The 18997-nt window shown below is 39.1% G+C and overlaps 1 protein-coding gene across 2 annotated transcripts in view; it reads right to left on the reverse strand.

Moving 5' to 3' along the window:
• Positions 1–17483, reverse strand: part of TMC3 (transmembrane channel like 3) — a 22934-nt gene extending 5451 nt beyond the window's left edge. For both annotated transcript variants that reach the window (XM_063412128.1, XM_063412126.1), the window contains exons 1-18: positions 16734–17483; positions 15296–15439; positions 13922–13997; positions 11316–11397; positions 10879–10985; positions 9833–9931; positions 9598–9740; positions 8004–8151; positions 6690–6733; positions 6386–6533; positions 5508–5617; positions 5276–5354; positions 4534–4767; positions 2836–2964; positions 2115–2182; positions 1746–1874; positions 791–901; positions 296–421 (exon numbers count right to left, since the gene is read on the reverse strand). In XM_063412128.1, coding sequence (XP_063268198.1) covers positions 296–421; positions 791–901; positions 1746–1874; positions 2115–2182; positions 2836–2964; positions 4534–4767; positions 5276–5354; positions 5508–5617; positions 6386–6533; positions 6690–6733; positions 8004–8151; positions 9598–9740; positions 9833–9931; positions 10879–10985; positions 11316–11397; positions 13922–13997; positions 15296–15439; positions 16734–16843 — 2087 coding nt within the window. In that variant the 5' untranslated portion in view covers positions 16844–17483. The remainder of the gene's footprint in view (positions 1–295; positions 422–790; positions 902–1745; positions 1875–2114; positions 2183–2835; positions 2965–4533; positions 4768–5275; positions 5355–5507; positions 5618–6385; positions 6534–6689; positions 6734–8003; positions 8152–9597; positions 9741–9832; positions 9932–10878; positions 10986–11315; positions 11398–13921; positions 13998–15295; positions 15440–16733) is intronic.
• Positions 17484–18997: the final 1514 nt, after the last annotated feature.

Below are 18997 nucleotides of genomic sequence, written 5' to 3' on the forward strand. Positions count from 1 at the left end.
GTTCTTAAACTTCCTGGAGCTATCAGCATTGCAAGCCTTGACACAATGCAGTGAACTTGCTCTAACAAAATATCCCAGAATGTGAAATTCCTTTTGACAATCTTTTTAACATACTTTCATTCCTGTCTGGTCCATATAACACACATTTGGTGAGGTGTTGGAATTGTTTTTTCAGTTATGCTTAATGAAATACAACAATGCAGTTTGTTCCTCAGGATCTACATTTGACTCTCTAGAGATAAGGCCAGTATTAATACAATCAATTTAACCTGCCTACAAAAACCAAAGTACTTACAATAACAGTAGTAGTGCAGGGAGGACAACCACAGGACTGCTGATGTAGGTAATCACTGTGTTGAACCATGTGGGAAAATCATTTTGAATCGTTTCAGAAACAATATCATATATTTTTTCTTGACCACTATAGGAGGTGTGGGAGGGAAAAAAGGTATAATTAAGTTGTAAGGAATTCTGAGTATACTTGTTAAGCAGTGTTGCACAGAATAAAAACAGGCTTGGAGGGTTCTTGAATGGAGACACAAGACAGTGATGTTTGGGAGATTGCTCAGTGACACATTAGGTTATGTAGATATAAACTAACTAAATTATGTATATAAAGCAAAACTCAGAACTTTGACCTATTCTTCTTATTAAACCTTAAACTGTAAAATATTGGTAGCAGAAAAACATTGTCCTATCAACTTCTTTTGAATTTACATTTGTAATTTGTGTATTCTGAAACATGATAAGTTTGTGGTAAGAGGGGGAAATAAAACTCATTATACCTTACCTGAAGGGGCCGCAGCTTAAGGATGGCTTATACCGGGCAATAGCAAAAATTGTTGGTAACATGCACAAGAACAACATAAACAGCAGCATGGCCAAGTAGAAATTATTGGATCTGCAAAAAGGTGGAACATGTTTCAGATTATACTAATCAGAGAGAAACCAGAGGCAACATAAAAGGTGCAAGTCTGAATCTACCTATCCAGTTCAAGATCAACATGTCTAAAAGATTAAAATCATCCTGCTATAATTAGAAAGTCTGAACAGAGCTGGTTTAAACAGACTCTTAATGATCAAAATTCTATTTGCACTGCTTTCCAGATACCACTGCTGCAGCCAGAGAGTTGCTTACTGAACTCTGACAAAGGCCCTTACTGCCAAGTTGTGTTGGGGGAGAAAAAGAACAGCAGCAGAAGTCAATTCATCTTAAAAAAAATGTTAGAAATAACTGATTATTAAGAATTAAAGATGCCCAAAATTATTTCCATTTTGAATAAACGATTAAGATATTCATCACAATTGAAGAAAAATTGGGAATTCTGTTGTGCAATGCATCAGACAAAAGCAGATACTGCATAGCTTTTAAAGAGGGGAACATCAAGATATAGGACTAGCAACAGTTAACATATATAGGTTATTGTGCTCTGTCAGATTTGTATGGAAATAAAGTATTTATGTTAGAACATAATAGCTATCTAGGAATATTCCCTGACATACTTTTTTTTATGCACATATTTTTTCTTGCACATCTTCAAATATCCTGCTTCACAAACCCTCCAGTTTCTCAGTAACTGTGCCTTTTTTTTCTCAGACCTTTGCTATCAGTGTTAGTGTGAAATTTGATTGTCAACTTTTAGACCTAAAATAATCTGTAATTCTCTTCATATTGATGAAAGATATTTCCATTGCCTGCATTTCTTTTTTTTTTTTTCTTATGTTTGATTCTCATTTTGACTCACCGAGATGCTCTGAACACCTGCTGATGTGGTACATTGCACGTGAGCACAGCCCAGCTCCTCAGGTACATGAGGCCAATCAACTTGAGCACATTGAATGCTGGTAAGCAAGGTGAAAAGAAAGCTCCCATCCTGGAAAAATCATATCATGTCAGTGCTCTGTGTTGCCAGAAGCCATTTTAGCCAGAACAGACTAAAAAAACCCCAAACCCCACACCAGATAAACAGATTAATAGCTCACTATTAAGAGATGATCTCAATATAAAAGACAACACTGTCAATATCCTACTTTAATAGGTTTCATTTAAATCATCAGATTGACCTAGCAATCAGCCAACAAAGGACAAGAAAAAGCACATAAAGACTGCATACCAGATCATTCCTTGGTTGTAGACCAAATGCAATACGTTCTCTGCAATTTTGAATTCTCCATATTCTGGCTACAAGAAATACAGTGTAAGATGAATGTCTTAATCTTGTTTTCAGACCATTTATTCGACACATTTGACTGAATCAGTTTGCAGACAATCCATAGCCTGAAACATCCAGATCAAATACCAACTGCTGGCAATTGGAACCCAGCAAAAGCTACTCTGCAGCCAGGGATTAAATGAATTTATTCCTCTTTAGTTTACTTCACATCTTTGAGGACAGAGAACATTCCATAGCTTTTCATGTCAACAGCTTCTTGCTAACCAAGTATTACCCACAGTAATTTTTTAAAGGGCTGTGTGCTGTTGGTTACTGTTTCTTGCACCACTATCTATGTTAGGTAAAGATGTTATAGCTGCAGAAAAGAGGATGTGGGGAACAACTACGTGGCTTCTGTGTCACCTTAGACTGTGGGAACTGCTCTGTGATCTTATTTTGTGTAAACCAAAAAATTTTGCACCAGAGCCATGTGAGCAGGCTTGAGAAAAGCATTAATCTCAACATTTATCCTGTATCTCCAGTTTAAACTCAGTGTGCCTTTATAGATATGTGCTACCAAGAAATTATTCATCTGTGAAAGACTTTAGGGACATTTAGTACTGAGGGAAGGAGCCTGCCTATCTTCAACTTCGTAGCTTGATAAAATAAGGATTGTACTTACAAACTTGCTTTCTAGATCCCAGCACCAGCAATCACTCAAATATCGGACACACAGTCCACGGAAGAAATCAATTAGCAGGATGCTTGCGACTGTGAAAATCATGTCGATAATTGAAAGCTTGAGCATCTCCTGAAATGCACATTGTTCACACATACTGAGTCATCCTGAAAGCAAATGGACTGCATATGGCTCTTTTGCATTTGTACTTGTATTTTTGGCTCAAGCTTAGTATTCTGATAAAATATGAATCGAATGTATAAATAATTTCCTTTTAAAATTTTTCTGTATGACTTTTCCCTTACTTGTATTGTTCTGTTAAGGAGAATAAATATAATCAAGCTTCCAGGGTGCCTTTTATTGCTTTCAGCAATAAAATTCTGGTCATGATGGTATCAAACTTTCTTTTTAATGACTTTCTTTTTAATGTTCTAAAAATGAATCTAGCTAAACTAAATTGGGTTTTTTCCTATTGCACCCATTATTTTACTAAGATGACTCTTGTAATATGTATTTGCAAAGTGTTTCACAATAAGAAAAATCTTATTGTTCAGACAAACCCACAACCCAGTGGCATAGGATCATCAAGCCACAAAAAACAGTTGTTTAGTGATTACAAAAGAATGTAGTTATCCTATATTTAATTGAGCTTTAAAAATATACAATTAAAATAGGAAAAATTCAGTTCTATACATCTCTAGGCCATTCTGGGGAAAAAAGCAAACATTCAAACCCTCTGTTTTCTGTGAGATTGTGCAAAAGGGATATACAAGAATAGAAGGCAGGGTAATAAACCTTGGCAGGGTCTTTTCCTCCTGATGTTCAAACAAGACCTTTAATGTTCCTCATTCTGGAACAGGAAGCTCAGAAAATCAGAAGCACTCAAACATGGTTCTTAATCTAGTGGCCTAGACATGAGTGTGACACTGTCAGAGACCACGGTCTCAAATGGATCAGTGACATCTTATGCATTGTTGTCGTTCAAATTTCTTTGAATGTATTAGTGCCCATGTAAGTCACAAGTAATGTACCCCTCACATGTAGGGAAACAAAAGGTGTCATATGAAATCTGCAAATTTTCTGCACCCCAAATGTGGGAAGATGGCACTGCCATCCAATGTCCCCATTTCTACAAACTGATGGGATTTTGAAACCTTTTGTTGTTGTTATTTCTCTCTCTGAAAAGGTGAAGAGCACTTGATTGTCTAGAGATTTATTGAGGCAGAACAAATAGAAACTTCTGATATTGTACAAATGACCAAGAGCACAATCTCATGTTTCAATCTGCATCTCCATCTCTTGAGGCAGCAATCTGAATCTACACAGAGTGCATGATGCTGCTTACGTCTTTATAGTCTTTTTTCTCTGTAGGGGTTAGAAGGATGTACCCTGTTAAAATAGGATCCATATCACAGATCTATACAGATCTGCCTGTGCAGAGCTGAAGACAGAGACCAAAGCCTGGCAAAAAAACATTTGAGCAGCACTAAACATACTGTAGATACTGGACAAAACCCAAAGCTTGTATCTATGGCCATAGCACTTTGCATAGTCTTTACTCTTCCTACATCATCCTTAGCTAAATTCTGAAATTTATACAAAGAAAAGTTTTTAAATTAAACACAGCATAACATGATTTTAAATTTTTTGTCAAAAGTAGATTAAGTGGAGCAAGTTGATGACAACAAGACTGTTACATACTTGACCAACATATGTCTCCCAGCACTGATCCTGTGGGTTCTGGGTGTTAAAGGAAATTGTTTGGTTAACCAGTGAGTCTGAGACTGCCAGGCCTTGGGTGCGATGCTCTTCTGATGTGACAAAGCCATTTCTTGTAATTTGTACATTAGGAATGGTCAAATTGTCATCCTTAGAGAGAGTGTTGGTTGCTAAGGAGGTGGTAGAATTACTTGCATTGTTGTTCACATCAGAGTCCTGAAATAATAAATGTCCCAAAAGCTACTTTTTAATTGTACATAGGTGCAGATGTCTGCACCTTCTACAGCATTCACACACACAGACATTTCTTCATATATTTCCAGACAGCAGTTAGGCAACTGTTAAACAGCTCTCAATGGATAGAGTCAGATGGAACAGCAAAGGGTAGGACTTCAAGTTAATTTAGGTAGGCAGAAATATTTGACCTACAGTGATGAGGTTTGTTGGGATTTTTTTTAATAGTTCAACAGTGCACAGAAATCTATCTCCTTACATCAGCAATCAAATGGATACAGTTATCCTTAAAGACTAATTAAAAAGACTCTATAAGTAGCTGCAAATAAACATTCCTATCTAAACTTAACTCTACAATCCTATCAAACCATAAATATTTTAATCAACTTCAAACAAATTTTCATCTGACTTCATATACTTCATAATAAGCAGAATTCCGTCTATGAAGTCTAGTAGTTTTACACATCAGAAAATATCAAGTTAAACTTACAGTGACACTCATACTGTCCACTTTATCTAGGAGAGCAATGATTAAACTGTAGAGGTTTCCCAGGTATAGGACAAGAACCCTGAAAAGAAAATAAAATACAGGTTACTAGCATTGGTAACCTCTGGCTTCTCCTACATTCTCTGGTTTGGCTGTACTAAAACTTGATTCAGAACACAACTCTCCCTTCCTCCTTTTCTCTCCACACATTTTTTACACTTAATAATGCCCATACCTGGCAAGCTGGAAGCGAAGAGTGGTCCTTGGATGATACATCTCCAGAGCTGCCACAAGTTCAAAAGCAGAGGGTGCAATCATTGTGATCAGTGACACAACTACACTGACCTGTGAAACAGAAACATGCGGCAGTTTTGTAGCATTTGCTGAAGGATTTCTGTGGAATTATGAGAGCTGAATGAAATCCTGCTGAGGCACATGCTTTGGCAATTGCTTTTCTTGGAGGAGATGCTTTGAAAAGTTATTACTGACATTAGTAATAACAGTAGTTATGATCAAAAATTACAGATCTGGAATACCACTCTGCAGTCTTTACTCCAGATATTGTAGCTTCAAAGTTCTATTTTATTAATTGAAATTAAAAGTTGACATGTAGGAAATATGATGCTAGCATCTTTCTCTGAAATGGGTGAGTGGCTTCTTCATGCCTATTCACCTCCTACTCTCACTTATTCCTCTGAATGGAAATAGTCACAGAACATTCAGTATCTCCTGATACTGGATCAATCACTGTTATCAAAGTCAATTCCTTTCTAGTCCATCAACCCAGTGTTTATTCAGCTGAGTCCTGGGTGTAAAAGTAGATTTATAAGTGACAGGAGAGATTAAGCTTTGTGCTCACTAAATAGGGACCTGCTAGAACTGCAGTGCCTGTGAAATGAGCACCTGCACCCCCTCTGCCCAGTTCAGCTGCGCTAGCACCTGGCTGCAGAGCTGAGGGAGAAAATGCGCCAAGGCACCTCCAGCTCTGCCCACTAATTCCTCGTTTCTCCTGGCTCATTCTTGCTATTTACACCTCTATGCACAATATTGCTACAGAAAGCCCCCAGACAGCAATCCTGCTTCTAGCACAGAGGTGGCATAAAGACAGTGTACCTCATTTTTTTCCCAAAGAGTCAATTCCTTTTTGGTGCGCTCTAACCTTTGGGATCGATCCACGACAAAGTAGATGATGTAAATACTTCCCGCAAGGGAGAGAAGCACCAGGATGTTTGCAATAATTCTTAAGCTTATGGTCACTGCCCTGGGCAAAAAAGGAAGATACAACCAATACAGCAGGTTGTCTTATGACACCAGGGGTCATTTCAAACAGGGTTTAGATGTGCAAGACAAGCAGATTAACACCGGTATCTGCATTGAAACAGTGCTTTGAAAAGTATCTCTTATCTTATATACATACAAGTTTTTGCTTTTCTTCTTTTCCTGCTCTTCCAAGATAGCTTCCTTGAAAGAAACACAACATTACCATTTTAATAATGTTCAGCAAAAATAATGCTCATATATTTCACAGAAATTAAAGTATACTAATAAAAACCCATCACGTCCTGGAGGTGCAAGCAGATAAATACCACTGTTCTCATTGATTTGTAGCACTGGTATGTGGTATTAAAAAGTGATGGAGATTTCTGAGAAACAAATACACAATAATCAGATACTGGGGCACTTTCAGCCATGCATGTTTGAGATACAATAGAAGGGTCACACTTTCAAATTTTTTGGCAGGATGTGCCTTTAAAATCTGGATGTCACTCATATAATACAGTACTGTCAAAAGTTATCCTGGGTCATTGAAATAGCTAAATATCACAGCTTATTCATTTACTCTTGGCACAATTTGAAGTAATTTTTGTTAAATGATAATGGGAATACACCAGATTGGGGGAATAAATTACTTTTGATAAAACCACATATACTCTTAAATTCTAGATGCAAAACATCTGTATTTTTAACAGTTTTCTAATACTAAGAGACCTGTAAGGTGTCCCTCCCTTTGTTATGGAGAGATGAAATAAACCATAGAATCATAGAATATCTCAGGTTGGAAAGGACCCATAAAGACCATTGAGTCCAACTTCCTGATACTCAGAGGAATACTTAAAACTAAACCATTTGACTAAAAGCATCATCCAGATGCTTCTTGGACTCCAAAAGGCTTGATACCATGACCATTTCCCTGGGGAGCCTGATTAATAGCTGATAAAATAAAGAAGAAAGAACAATAAATTGTGCAGAAAGTTATAAACCAAAGAGATATAAAACTTATTATCATGTAAAATGCATCTTCTAAAATATGAGCTGTTGTACATGGATTCCCTGAGGCATAACACACTTCCTTTGCATATAAACAATTACACCTTCTATAAATTTGTTTATTTTCCTTCCAAATCAATTGTTAACACGAATTTGATTCCAATACTCAATGAAATTTCATCACTAGCAGATTTGTTTCTAGTTTTCTAACTTCTTGTCACACATACAAGTGCATTAAATAAAATTCTCCTGAGGAAGGACACGATGTCCCCTTGCTGGGATGTCAGCCTTGATGTGCCTTTAATACCACACAGATGTGACACTGGCCCTCCCCTAGGCAAACAGATCTGTAAATAAATACAAGAAACCAATAGGAAGTGCAAAGGGATGAGAGGAAGAACTTACATGGCATACAGATTAACAAGTAAATCAACTTGAAATAGTTGGAAGGTCAGTTGCTCACCCTGATGCTGTTAACTATGGCAGCAGCTTTGCTCTCTGCAGCCTCAGGGTTTCCTATTAAATAGTCCCAAGCACAGAACAGTCTCCAGCAGAAAGTGTAATTTTCATCAGAGGCACTTGCTAAACTCATTCTTGAGTTCTTTGCCATTCTGTAAAAAAATAACAGGTATTTAACTGCTTCTGGTGTGTGAAGATGGTAACAAAGGAAGTCACTGCTTTGGTTCATGGTTTTCAGATGTTTATACATTTAGAGCTACCAAAGGCTTGCAGAAATTAGTATCACTGTTGGCAGCTTTCTGAGGAATGTAAAACAGGGTGAGGTGCAGCTCATGAACTTGACTTTACATCTAAAGAGAAATGACTCACTGTGGAAGGGCATTTCAATATTTACAGTCTTTATAACTGACAAATAAAGCAAATAAATCTCACTAGAACCATGGGCTTACACCTATTTCAGTTTTACAACCTCTAGGTAGGATCCAGCTGGAATATATCATTACTAAGATCACTGTTACAGGAATTAAGTCTAGCTTAGCATAACTAGTGATTGTGCACAAGATCTGTTTGTTTGCTGTACAGTTTTAATCCTTAAAATATACATTATTGTCAAATAGAAACCCAGTGCCATTTTACAGACCTTGGGAAAATGAAGGAAAACCCCTCCTACTCCTGTCAGGTGAGCAAGGTGGCAGAATATTGCAAAACACAGGAAATGAAATGAAGATTAACAGCTTATGAAAGAAAGGGCATCTGAAAGGACAATGTTAAAGGGGAGCTGTATACAGCTAAGCAAAGAATCACTGACCTAAGCCAGAGGGAGAGGAGCTGATCATATCTAGAAATTGTAGATGTGTAGATTGGTATGAAATGTATCAGTGACCCTTGGCATAGACCAGCAGGTAGATTAAAAATAAATGAAAAGGGAAGGTTTGACCTCAAAACTGAGAGCCATTACAGACAGTACTGAAAACGTCCCTGGACTGCACTGTGCCAGATAAATGGGTATCCAGAAGGGAAGAGAAAGCACAGCAGGAGAGGATAGAGTGACCTTGCCCCTGCTGCAAGCATTGCAAATCCATGGATTTATGGTCAGCACAGGCAGTCTTGCTTTCTCTGCTAAATAACTCCTACTCCTGGCCCTTCCACAGCAAAGAAATTATGCTTGTATTCCAGTGGGATGCCACATACCCACTAAAGCAATGCAAATGATATTACACCTAGGATTGTAGTTTTATATTTGTATTTCAATAGAGAGGAATATTAATAATGCTGAAAGCATTACACTTTAAATATAAATTTCTGTCATAGCAATAGTTATAACAGAGGGGAAAGGACTTCCATGGATGTTGGGCCCTAAACTGCACAAACACAAGGCATGCAGATGACCTCCTTTTATAGGCTGGGAAATGGAAGGGTGGAGATTATCACAAGATAAAGTGCAATCTAGAGTTGAACTCAGTCTGGCTCCATCATACCAGCAGAGGTGAGCATGTTAATAGAACTACACAGAATAAATACAGAGGAAGTGGAGTAAATACCATTGCTGATTGCCTGAGCACACAAGTTTATGAACAGCTGTAAATGGGAGGTCTTACTTTTTTAGAAGAATGATGAAGCTGTAAGCAAACACAGCCATTCCAACAAGGAAGTAGGCAAGAGGCAGCCGGTATCCAGCTTTCCCAATCTTCCTGTCACGACCGTAATAGCCATAAAACAGAACAGAGTACTGGAGGTAGCCCTGCAAAGACCAGAGCCCGTCAGTAAGAGCAGTAACCACCAATTACAACAGGACAGCGACAACAAAATAATAATGAGAGGTTTGAGTCTTGCCCCCAGTGACCAGATGGTGTCCAGGTCCTGAGCAGAGGCAATGTGCTCCTTGGGAATGGTCTTGCTGACCGTGCTGCCGAACGGGGCCCCGGCCAGGAGCTGCAGAGAGAGAGCAGGACTCAGGAGATGGGGAAAAGAGAGAAGGTCTCAGAAGGTGGGACAGAGAGGGAAAGTCTCAGGAGCTGCATGAGCCCATCTGAGCCAGGGCTGCACAGTGGAACCCAGCAAGTAGCTGCTTGCTACTCCCAGGGTAGCAAGCACTGTGCCAGCACTGCGCCAGCTTTAAAAGCCAAGCTTTCAATGTGAGCGCTTTTAAATTAAATGGGACAGTGGTTGATCTCAAAATGATAGTTCAGGATTAAATTTACTTTGTCCTTAAAAATTAAAAAATGAACGTGATCACCTTTTTATTTCTAGTGTACTTTTTATTTGTTCGAGGGGTATTTACTTTTTTTTAATTTTGTGCAGTGAGAATAAAATCAGCTATTCCCATGTTTTCCGATAACATTATTAAAGCACAGGGTAGGTGATGCAAAATAATGTTTATGAATAATTTAACAAAGTTAACAAATTGCCTTACTCATATGCAAGAACTAAACAAAGTTGTGGCTGTTCAGAACTTGTAGGAAATGCTTTCTAGTGGACAATAATTCAGAGTCTGGAGAGGGATGCTCTGTTTTTCTCCCTGTAAATGACACTAATAGGACTTGAATCTACTCAGCACCCACTATGTCTTTTAAGAATGGGTTCTTTATTTTAGTAATCAGATAAAAACATATTCTCTAAAAGCATTAGTACCATCTTGACAAAATACCATCTCTAACACTAACAGAAAAAAGTCTGTTATCCTTTGGCAGAGAAAAACCTCTCAATGGGGAATTTATTTTAAAATAATTGTACACTGTAAAATAATGTGCACTGTAAAATAATTCCTTTTACAGTGTACATTTCAAACTGATGCATGACTTTAAGTGTGGTGTTTGTTCCATTGAGAAAGGAAAGTGCAACAATAAGCATTTCTCTGTTATTATGAACTGTGTTCTTACCTCTGGTAGGACTACAAATGCTCCTGTCATTATGGTAAGGACAATATTGATTCCAAACAGCCATCTCAGGAAGATGAAGTAAGAGGCAACTCCAGACCCAAAATGACCTTAAACCACAAAAAACAGTTACCTGACCTCCACAGTCTATAAAAGCTTCTATCATTTATCCATGATGTTTTAGAATGACAGGCCAAAGAGAAAACCTCTCTTATTGAATTTTCAAAAGTTACTCCTCAACTAAGGCCATCAATGAGAACTGTGCAGTTTCTGAGGCACCAAGAAAAGATGAAAAAGCAAAGTTTTAAATAAAGTTCACTGCTGAAAATATGCATTTAACTCCCTCCCTAATATTATATAATTCAGTACATTAAAAATACACCACAAGACTCAGCATTTTAGCAAGTGTTTTACTAATACCATGAAATCTTCATACTTACTCTCAATTTTCTTTATTCTCATTTCCCAAGGAATAAAGATTACCACAAAGTTATATGCAAGTCGAATAAACTTCCTCCAGAGCTGAGAAAAAAGCAGAGAAATATAACACCTCCACATGAAAAAATCATTTAAAAATTAAGTGCTGAGTATTTTGCTCATGTCTTATCTTTTATCACAAGAATTGTTACAAACATCGATGAATAAGGTCGTCTTAGGAGGGTAATGCCTCAGAAGGAATTCTCTTAGAGGAAAAATAAGCTTTCTTATTCAACAGCAGCAAATTTAACTGCTACATTCTCAGCTCTATATATTGCAGCCAACACCTGCAGAAATCCTGTGGTTATGTTTTGTAGTTTATTCAGCCTCCATTTTTGCATGGTCAGAGGATCTTCCTGTCCACACTGTACACGTGTGGGAGAAAAAGTAAAATCCACCTGTGCAAAGTGAGAGCAGTTTTTGAGTTGAGTTAGAGCTATAGCTTTACAGTATCAACAGGAAAAAAAATTGTACTCCAGGTATTATAAATATTCTTAGTACAGCTAGACTTTAAAATCCCACCTATATTTTAGGCATTTTTAATAGTAGTATCAATATTCTATCATGTAATTTCATTTCCTAAAATTGAAGAGGAGTAAATAACATTTTAATTACTGAAAATATCAGTCTATTTGGCCAAAGTTAATTAATATTTATGATGATATGGGCATTTAATTACATGAATGGGAAATATTTTAATTAAAAAAATTTTGGATGCTGGGAACAGCATGGCAATTGCTGGGATAGCAACTTTCAGTTGAAAACAGGGCTGAGGAAGGACTCAAACACCTTGTGCCAGCTGCACTACAGATTCATAAGGAATACCAATGTATCCACAGTGAAATAAAATTTTCTAAAATTATCATTTGATATCTATCATCTCTTTTCCTCCCTACTGCATATCTGAATGGATAATTTACACTCTTACAACCCACAGTATGGGCATCTGGCTTTAATTGGAAAAAAACAAAAACAAAACCAAAAACAACTACAAAGAAAGTGTAAAATAATTGAAATTAAAAAAGAAAATAGCTTTCAAGATAGTAAAAATGTATATTAACTTTCATTTTCATAAGTAATACTTTGAGTGGATTATCCAATTGTGAACACTATGTATTTTGCAAATTTAAAAAACTTATGTAAATACTTATACAACTAGTAGCTACATTTTGTTCTCAGCACATGTTCAACTACCGAGTTCTTAACTTTGATGATGTACTGCTTGTTTTGCTGTGCTACAATTTTTGTCTCCTTGGTCACCATGCTGTTTTCTAAAAAAAAATATGTGGGGAAAAAATCTCTTCCACTTAAACAAGTAAAAAAAACCCACACTAAAAAAAGGCAGCTCATTCTATTGCTGCTGCTGAATTTAGCCCTAGTGTAAAGGCTATAGTCCCTAATTTGTGCTAGGATAAAAGAATACAGATCCCCTACACATAATGACTGGTACTAATTAACTGCTGAATTACATCCCTGTGCTGAATGTCTTCAAGCAAATACAATAGAGGCAATTAGATTAGACACAAACTTTCACTCACTGTGAGCTCTAAGATAAAAGCTTTTGGTTTTGTATAGGAAGAATTATATATACAGGCACTCAGCCAATCTCTGATTTACTAACACTCTGATTTAGCACCTTTCTTTCTAGCTCAAGTCCTAGTTCCACTCATATCAAGGACAAAAAATGGTTTATTTTAACAGCATTTTTACTTCCACTGCATTTGCCACAAATGCAATGGCAGAACCAGGAAAACTTACTCTTCCTACATTGGAAAGTGTACATTGCTTCTGGGGGCCAGCATTTCCAAGCACCAGATACATGTGCAGCTCTTCACTTGTTCACATAAATAAAATGCATGGTGTTCTATTGGCCTAACCCTGCCTTTCTGAATGAGGTTGAATTAGTAATTAAAAGTCTACTTGTTATGATGACAAAAAAAATCTTGACTGCTTAGATGACTAAAGAAGTCTTCTCTTGGTTGCTTATTAAATATAATTTCCTGCTTATTATAAATTTCCAGAAACCCAGGCCAGTGTCTATTTTCAGTGGTGTAAATAGATTTGCTAAGATTTGATTCAAATTCTCTGAGTATTATGCAAGCAAAACCCTTTCTTTAATAATGTATTTAATGTGAGCTATTGTAGGATTGTCTTCCAAACTAAAAGCTAGACACATTTTTCATACCAAGATATTGAACTGTGGCCCCAGTTTGTTGAAATAGCTCTTCAGAGGATATTGCATCGTGTTTGTTATCCCATTCCCATCACCCCCTCTAGCAGGCATCAATATTTGTAGGCTGTCTGAAAAGAAAGCTTATACTGCATTAACAGAAGGATATTCATCACTCAACACATGAAATTAGTCTGCAAAAATGTAATTACTAAAATTACAACAGAAAAAAGAAAGAAAGGAAAAAAAAGAATAAAGAAGCTTTTAACTGCTATTTTCTCCCTCTGCAGTCCTGAGTTGAAGTATTAGGATTGCACAGCAAACACACACTTCTCTGAATCAGAACTGCAAATTGTTGGAAACAAGGAATTTGAGGGGTTTAAGACAAAGCAGCTGTACCTCTGCCCCAGCAGCCTGGTAGCCTCTGGTTCTCGTGAGCCTCCCTTCGTACTTGAGCACGATCTCCTTCGCCTGCCTGTGCAAGAGGGAAGAGGTTCAGCCTCTGCACTGACCCCATTGCTCACATCCCTTATTCTGCACAAACAGCAACTACCAGAGGGGTCAAATGCTCTGAAATACAGCCATGGGCTGTGCCACCATCAGCCCCTAATCCAGGCAATGCCTTATTTCTCTGACTGTTGAGGTTTTTACTGATACTTTAAAACCACTCAGACTTTTTTCTGAGAGAACTTGCCATTCAAGACTGCAGGGAGAGTTTTCTGTCCCTGTAATTTATTTCTCTGTCATTTTGTTTCTTTTTTTAATGGTAGAACCCAAATGAGTAAAATAGCAAGATCCCCTTTACAGTCTGGTAATCTCCTGTGGGTACTGACACCTCTTCTGCAGGTATGGAGTAGTGTGTTATGAGATGCAAAGAGGTGCATGTTCATCTGGTCATACACAGCCTTTAACCTCAGCAGAAGGTGAACTGGGACCACCAAGATCTGATCAAATGGAATGGGAAAGCAGGAAGTCACAGACTCTGCTTAAGAGAGAAAAAACTCTCTTTGCTTCCCAGATTGCACAAGGGCTCTTGGTAGGGTAGGGATTCCTCATGGCTGCATTGCCATCCGAGAACCATACAGGGGTTTGAGAGAAAATGCCAGGTGAAAAGAGAAAAAAAAAAAAAACAAACTAGTATCACACACACTCTAGATCCTGAGGTGAAAGACCTGACACAGTTTAGACAGGTGGCCCAAAGATTTACTCACATGCTCTTTCATTGGAAATCTGGAATTCTAATAATTGAAATCCTGAACTGTGAAACATGTTTTTACTACACCGACCACTCTTTTTAAACTTACAGGTGTCCAGTATTTACTGCATTTACAGTATGTTGCCTGAAGATATGACCAGCTTCTCTTCTCATACCATGTAATTACCTTAAAAAGGCAGGCTGGTTCTCCTTTTTGGGACACAGTGAAACAATTTAACTTAAAAAGATCTTATGGAGCATTACCAACAGTCTTCCTTTAGACCACTGAATAGCTGACAGCCTCTTTTAGTAGTTAACAGCCAAAGCATGATTTCTTGCTCTCTTTTGTGCTGTGGCTCTCTAAAGGGAGCCACAGGCAATGCACCAGAGACAACTTCACTTACAGACTGTCCACCCAGAGGCTGCTGCCTTCAGCCAGCCCTCAACTCCTCCCAAAACCTCCTCATGGAACACTTTCCTAGCAGCTCTAAATCCTTCCTGTGCTCAAACCCTTCCATCCTAGGCTGGAAGCACTGTCACAGTCAGCGAGCTGAAAAGCTCTGCACAGGCAGCTTTACCTGAGCGCCCTCAGCTTCTGCCTCATCGGCCACGGCCGGCAGCGGATGTTGGACATGATCTCCTTCTGGTACTGGATGTTCTGGAAGATCTGCTCTGGGTCGTGGCTCTCAGCCTTCTCTTCAGCAGTGTCATCATCCGAGTTGCTGGCAGCCAGCACACAGCCCACGAGAGGAGAGGGAGACAAGTTATTGCTGTTGCGATTCCCAGCGAAGCATTGCTCTGCACAGGATCCAACCTATTGGAGCACTTTAAGAACAGGGAGCTAGGGAACTCACATGACCTTATTGTTTTAAAGTTGATTAATAATTTGGATGGTTACTCCATCTCCAGGACATAACTCTTTCCCTCCCCACCACTTGCTGGTCAGTTATAAATTATCCCCACTCCTGACCATGAATCCCAGTCTCTCTCTCCAAGCATTTCCAGCTGTGCAGCTCGTACATCATGCTAGCAAGACTCTCTGTGTATTTTTCTGCAACAAAGTATTGTCTAAACATTTCCAGAAAGAGCAGACAACATTCATTTATTATTCATACTTATTATTTTCATTTCAATCATGATAAAACATTTTATTGTTAGAATGAGGGGAGCAGCTGATTCAGCCGTGGTCACTGTTCAATCCTATTCCCTGCTGAGGGGCACAGGGGTGTGGGACCCCACATTCCAAGAATTACTTGTCCCTGTGAAAAGATTCATGTGCTTTGATGCAGATTTCTGTGGATGATTATGAAATCATCTTTTCTGATGCTGTCATTGCATTCGCTAAGCTACCGCTCTTGCAATTCCCTGTTGGTCTATGAAACAGCAGCAATATTCATTCTTACAGAGGCTTAGGTCTAAAAACCTGTGGTGACTGTTTCTCCCTGAATAACAAAGGGATCTGAAGTACTGCAGCAATCACTAGCCAGGAAGTTTCCCAACTGTATTGCTATATACTTGTTGGGAAAGTTCCCTGCAATTTTGCTGAAAAGACAGCCTTTAAATCACTTAGAAAAAAATCATAACCTAAACCATGCCATGGAATAATATTTGGGAGACATACTTCATCAGACCACTAATCCATTGGTCTGCAGTCCTGTCCCTTCAGTCTCAGGGGACATTCGAGGGAAATTCATAATTATACAGGAAAAGAATAAGAGACTTCTTACCATGCTATACCCTGAACTCTTTGGAGTTACTTTGCTTTATGTACAGGGTTTTTGTTTCACTATGAAATATGACTTTGACAAAATAAAAATAAAAATAAATATATTTTTTTAAATGTTTGAAATACATCTTAAAATACAGAGAAGGATTTTTCTTATGCTCATTTCCATGCTACCACACTATTTACTCAAAGCAGACTGCCTTCTCCAGCCTGACACCCACTCTGTGTGCACGAAAGTGAAAAGATGCCGCCGCAGTGCCGGCTGAAGCAGGAGAGGGGAGATCCCTTACCTGTGGGGCGGCTCCTGGTAGCTGTAGATCCCCGCCTGCCGCTTGGCCGTGCGCGGTTTCTTGCAGGGCTTGGCCGCCCCTCGGGCAGGGGAGCGCGGCGCTGCTGCCATGGGGCAGGGGCGAGCTCGGAGCCGCCCGGGCAGCGCCTCAGCAGCAGCCAAATGTTATTAAACAGAGAGCAGCGAGTGCTGCGAGCCCTGTGGAGCACAGGATCGCTGCCTGGTGCTCCAGCCTGGAGAAACCCGGGCTGCCGGGCAGTGCCTTAAAGCCGCAGCACACGGCAGCCACCCCTCGCAGCCCCGATCCAGGTGGGAAGCGCAGTTCAAGGGTGGCCCAGCTGCAAGCCCGAATTCACAGCTGGATTTCCCTTCTTGTGGCTGAGGGACATCCCTGTGAGTGCCATCCCAGACACCGCACTGGCCCGCTCTGGGTGGTGTTTCCAACAAACTCTGTAGGTGCTGCTGATGTTCCTGCTTGCTGTGCTTGAGACAAGGTTCTTGCTTAGGAAAAGGAAGGTGGTTTGTGTGCTGGCCTTTAGTAACACAGAAACATGCAATGTCATTTTCCCCACAGGGCTTCCAATTTTAAAGGTGGAGCATCCCCTGACACCCTTTCTATGGTCAGCACCAACACAACCTCTCTGTCAGCATCTCCGTGATCCTGGGCTTGGTTGCCAGGATAGAACAAACTGCTCCAGGTTCTGCTGGGGCCAGGGAAGTGAATTTTCAGTGCTTTTCTCCACCATAGAGGTTACAGATATTCTGGTCCCATTCTTAAAACAAGAAGCAATCTTGTTTAATGTTAAAAAAATCTTAAAGCAAAATAGACCAAAAATACTAGATATAATAGTTCCCACAGCCATAATTTGATGCTCAGAAAGTGGGAGTGAAAGGAAGAGTTTGCAGAGAGTTTTTACTTGTTCCTAACTTGGTATTTTCTCTCCTTAATAGCTCTGCACAGAGTGCAGCAACAATTTTGATTGCATAAATCAATGGTTTGTTGTAGTTAACTTTTGTTTGCAGTGTCTGACAAAAAGAACATTTAGTTCTCTCTTCTAAATTTCCTGTAGAGAGTAGCACAGGCTGCTTTTTCTCTCTGTCCTGAATTAATCTAAAATATTGCCACTTGGTGAGAAGTTTTACCTTTTTACTTTCTATTGCCCTAGCCTTATTTAGTTAGTTAACTAAAGGGCTAAGTAGTCACAAGCCTGATCTTTTGTTACGCTATTGAAAGAGTAAGTCCATTTGGTGTAATTCACTTAATTTCTGAGGTGACAAGTAAGGACCAGATAAATATGATTCTGCATTTCCAAAATGTATCTCACAATAAAGCCCAGAGTTTTCTTGCTGGTCTGGGTTTGAAGCTTCCCTGGAAATCTGGAAGTTCCATTAGCACAAAGCAGAATAGTAAAGAAAAGCCCCTATTCAGAGTTCAGCTCTATTCTGCACCACAGAACCTGCCATATACATGACGATTAAAGCCTGCTAAAACCCTCTTGCTATGTGGGTTTTTCTGTGAACTGAACTCTGAGCATCTCTTGCACTCACCTCCTTCAGCCACAATCAAGACTGAAGCCTCTGGACTCCAGTTTTCAGCTCACCATGGATGGATCACAGAAAAAGTTTACTTTTTTCTGTACCGTGTTCTATTATTTTTTATTTGAAGTCTGTAAATCAAAGGCTGTTAGAGCTTTGACATATCAGTCTTTCTGTACCAGTCCTAAATCCTCAATTCCTATTTGGCTTCCAGTCCACATGATAAAGGAAACATCCCACTACCCTCTCTCTGTCAGACCATTCATCAAGTGAAAGCAAACAGCCAAAAGGAATGGATATCAGCCCAGAAACACATCTCCATTAGAAGTCTTATCACCTCTTCCCAGCTGGAAAAACAAAAGAACTATTCTGGATTCCAGGAACACCCTTTGGAGCTTTGATGCTCGGAGAACTATAAACACACCCACATCACCACTTTTTTTTGCGATGCCACAAGATAAATTTTTAATTATATCATTTAAAAGCAGGGATATGTTAGTTCAAATGTCCTGCCCTGGCTGTAGTGATTTTCCTTTGCATCTCAGCCAGTGCACAGCACTGGGGGCCAGGCTCTGCTACCCTAGCTCATGAGGATTGGTGCCTCTCTAGTCAGACTGCTCCACCACAGTCCATTAGCTCCCTGCTTATTCCAGCTAGGTGCACAAACATTAATCTCATGTTGCAGATAAACATTCACTAAGGAAATGCCCTAAAAGCCAGGTTTTGACA

Source organism: Prinia subflava, chromosome 15 (assembly GCF_021018805.1).
Source record: "Prinia subflava isolate CZ2003 ecotype Zambia chromosome 15, Cam_Psub_1.2, whole genome shotgun sequence".
Lineage (NCBI taxonomy): Eukaryota > Metazoa > Chordata > Aves > Passeriformes > Cisticolidae > Prinia > Prinia subflava.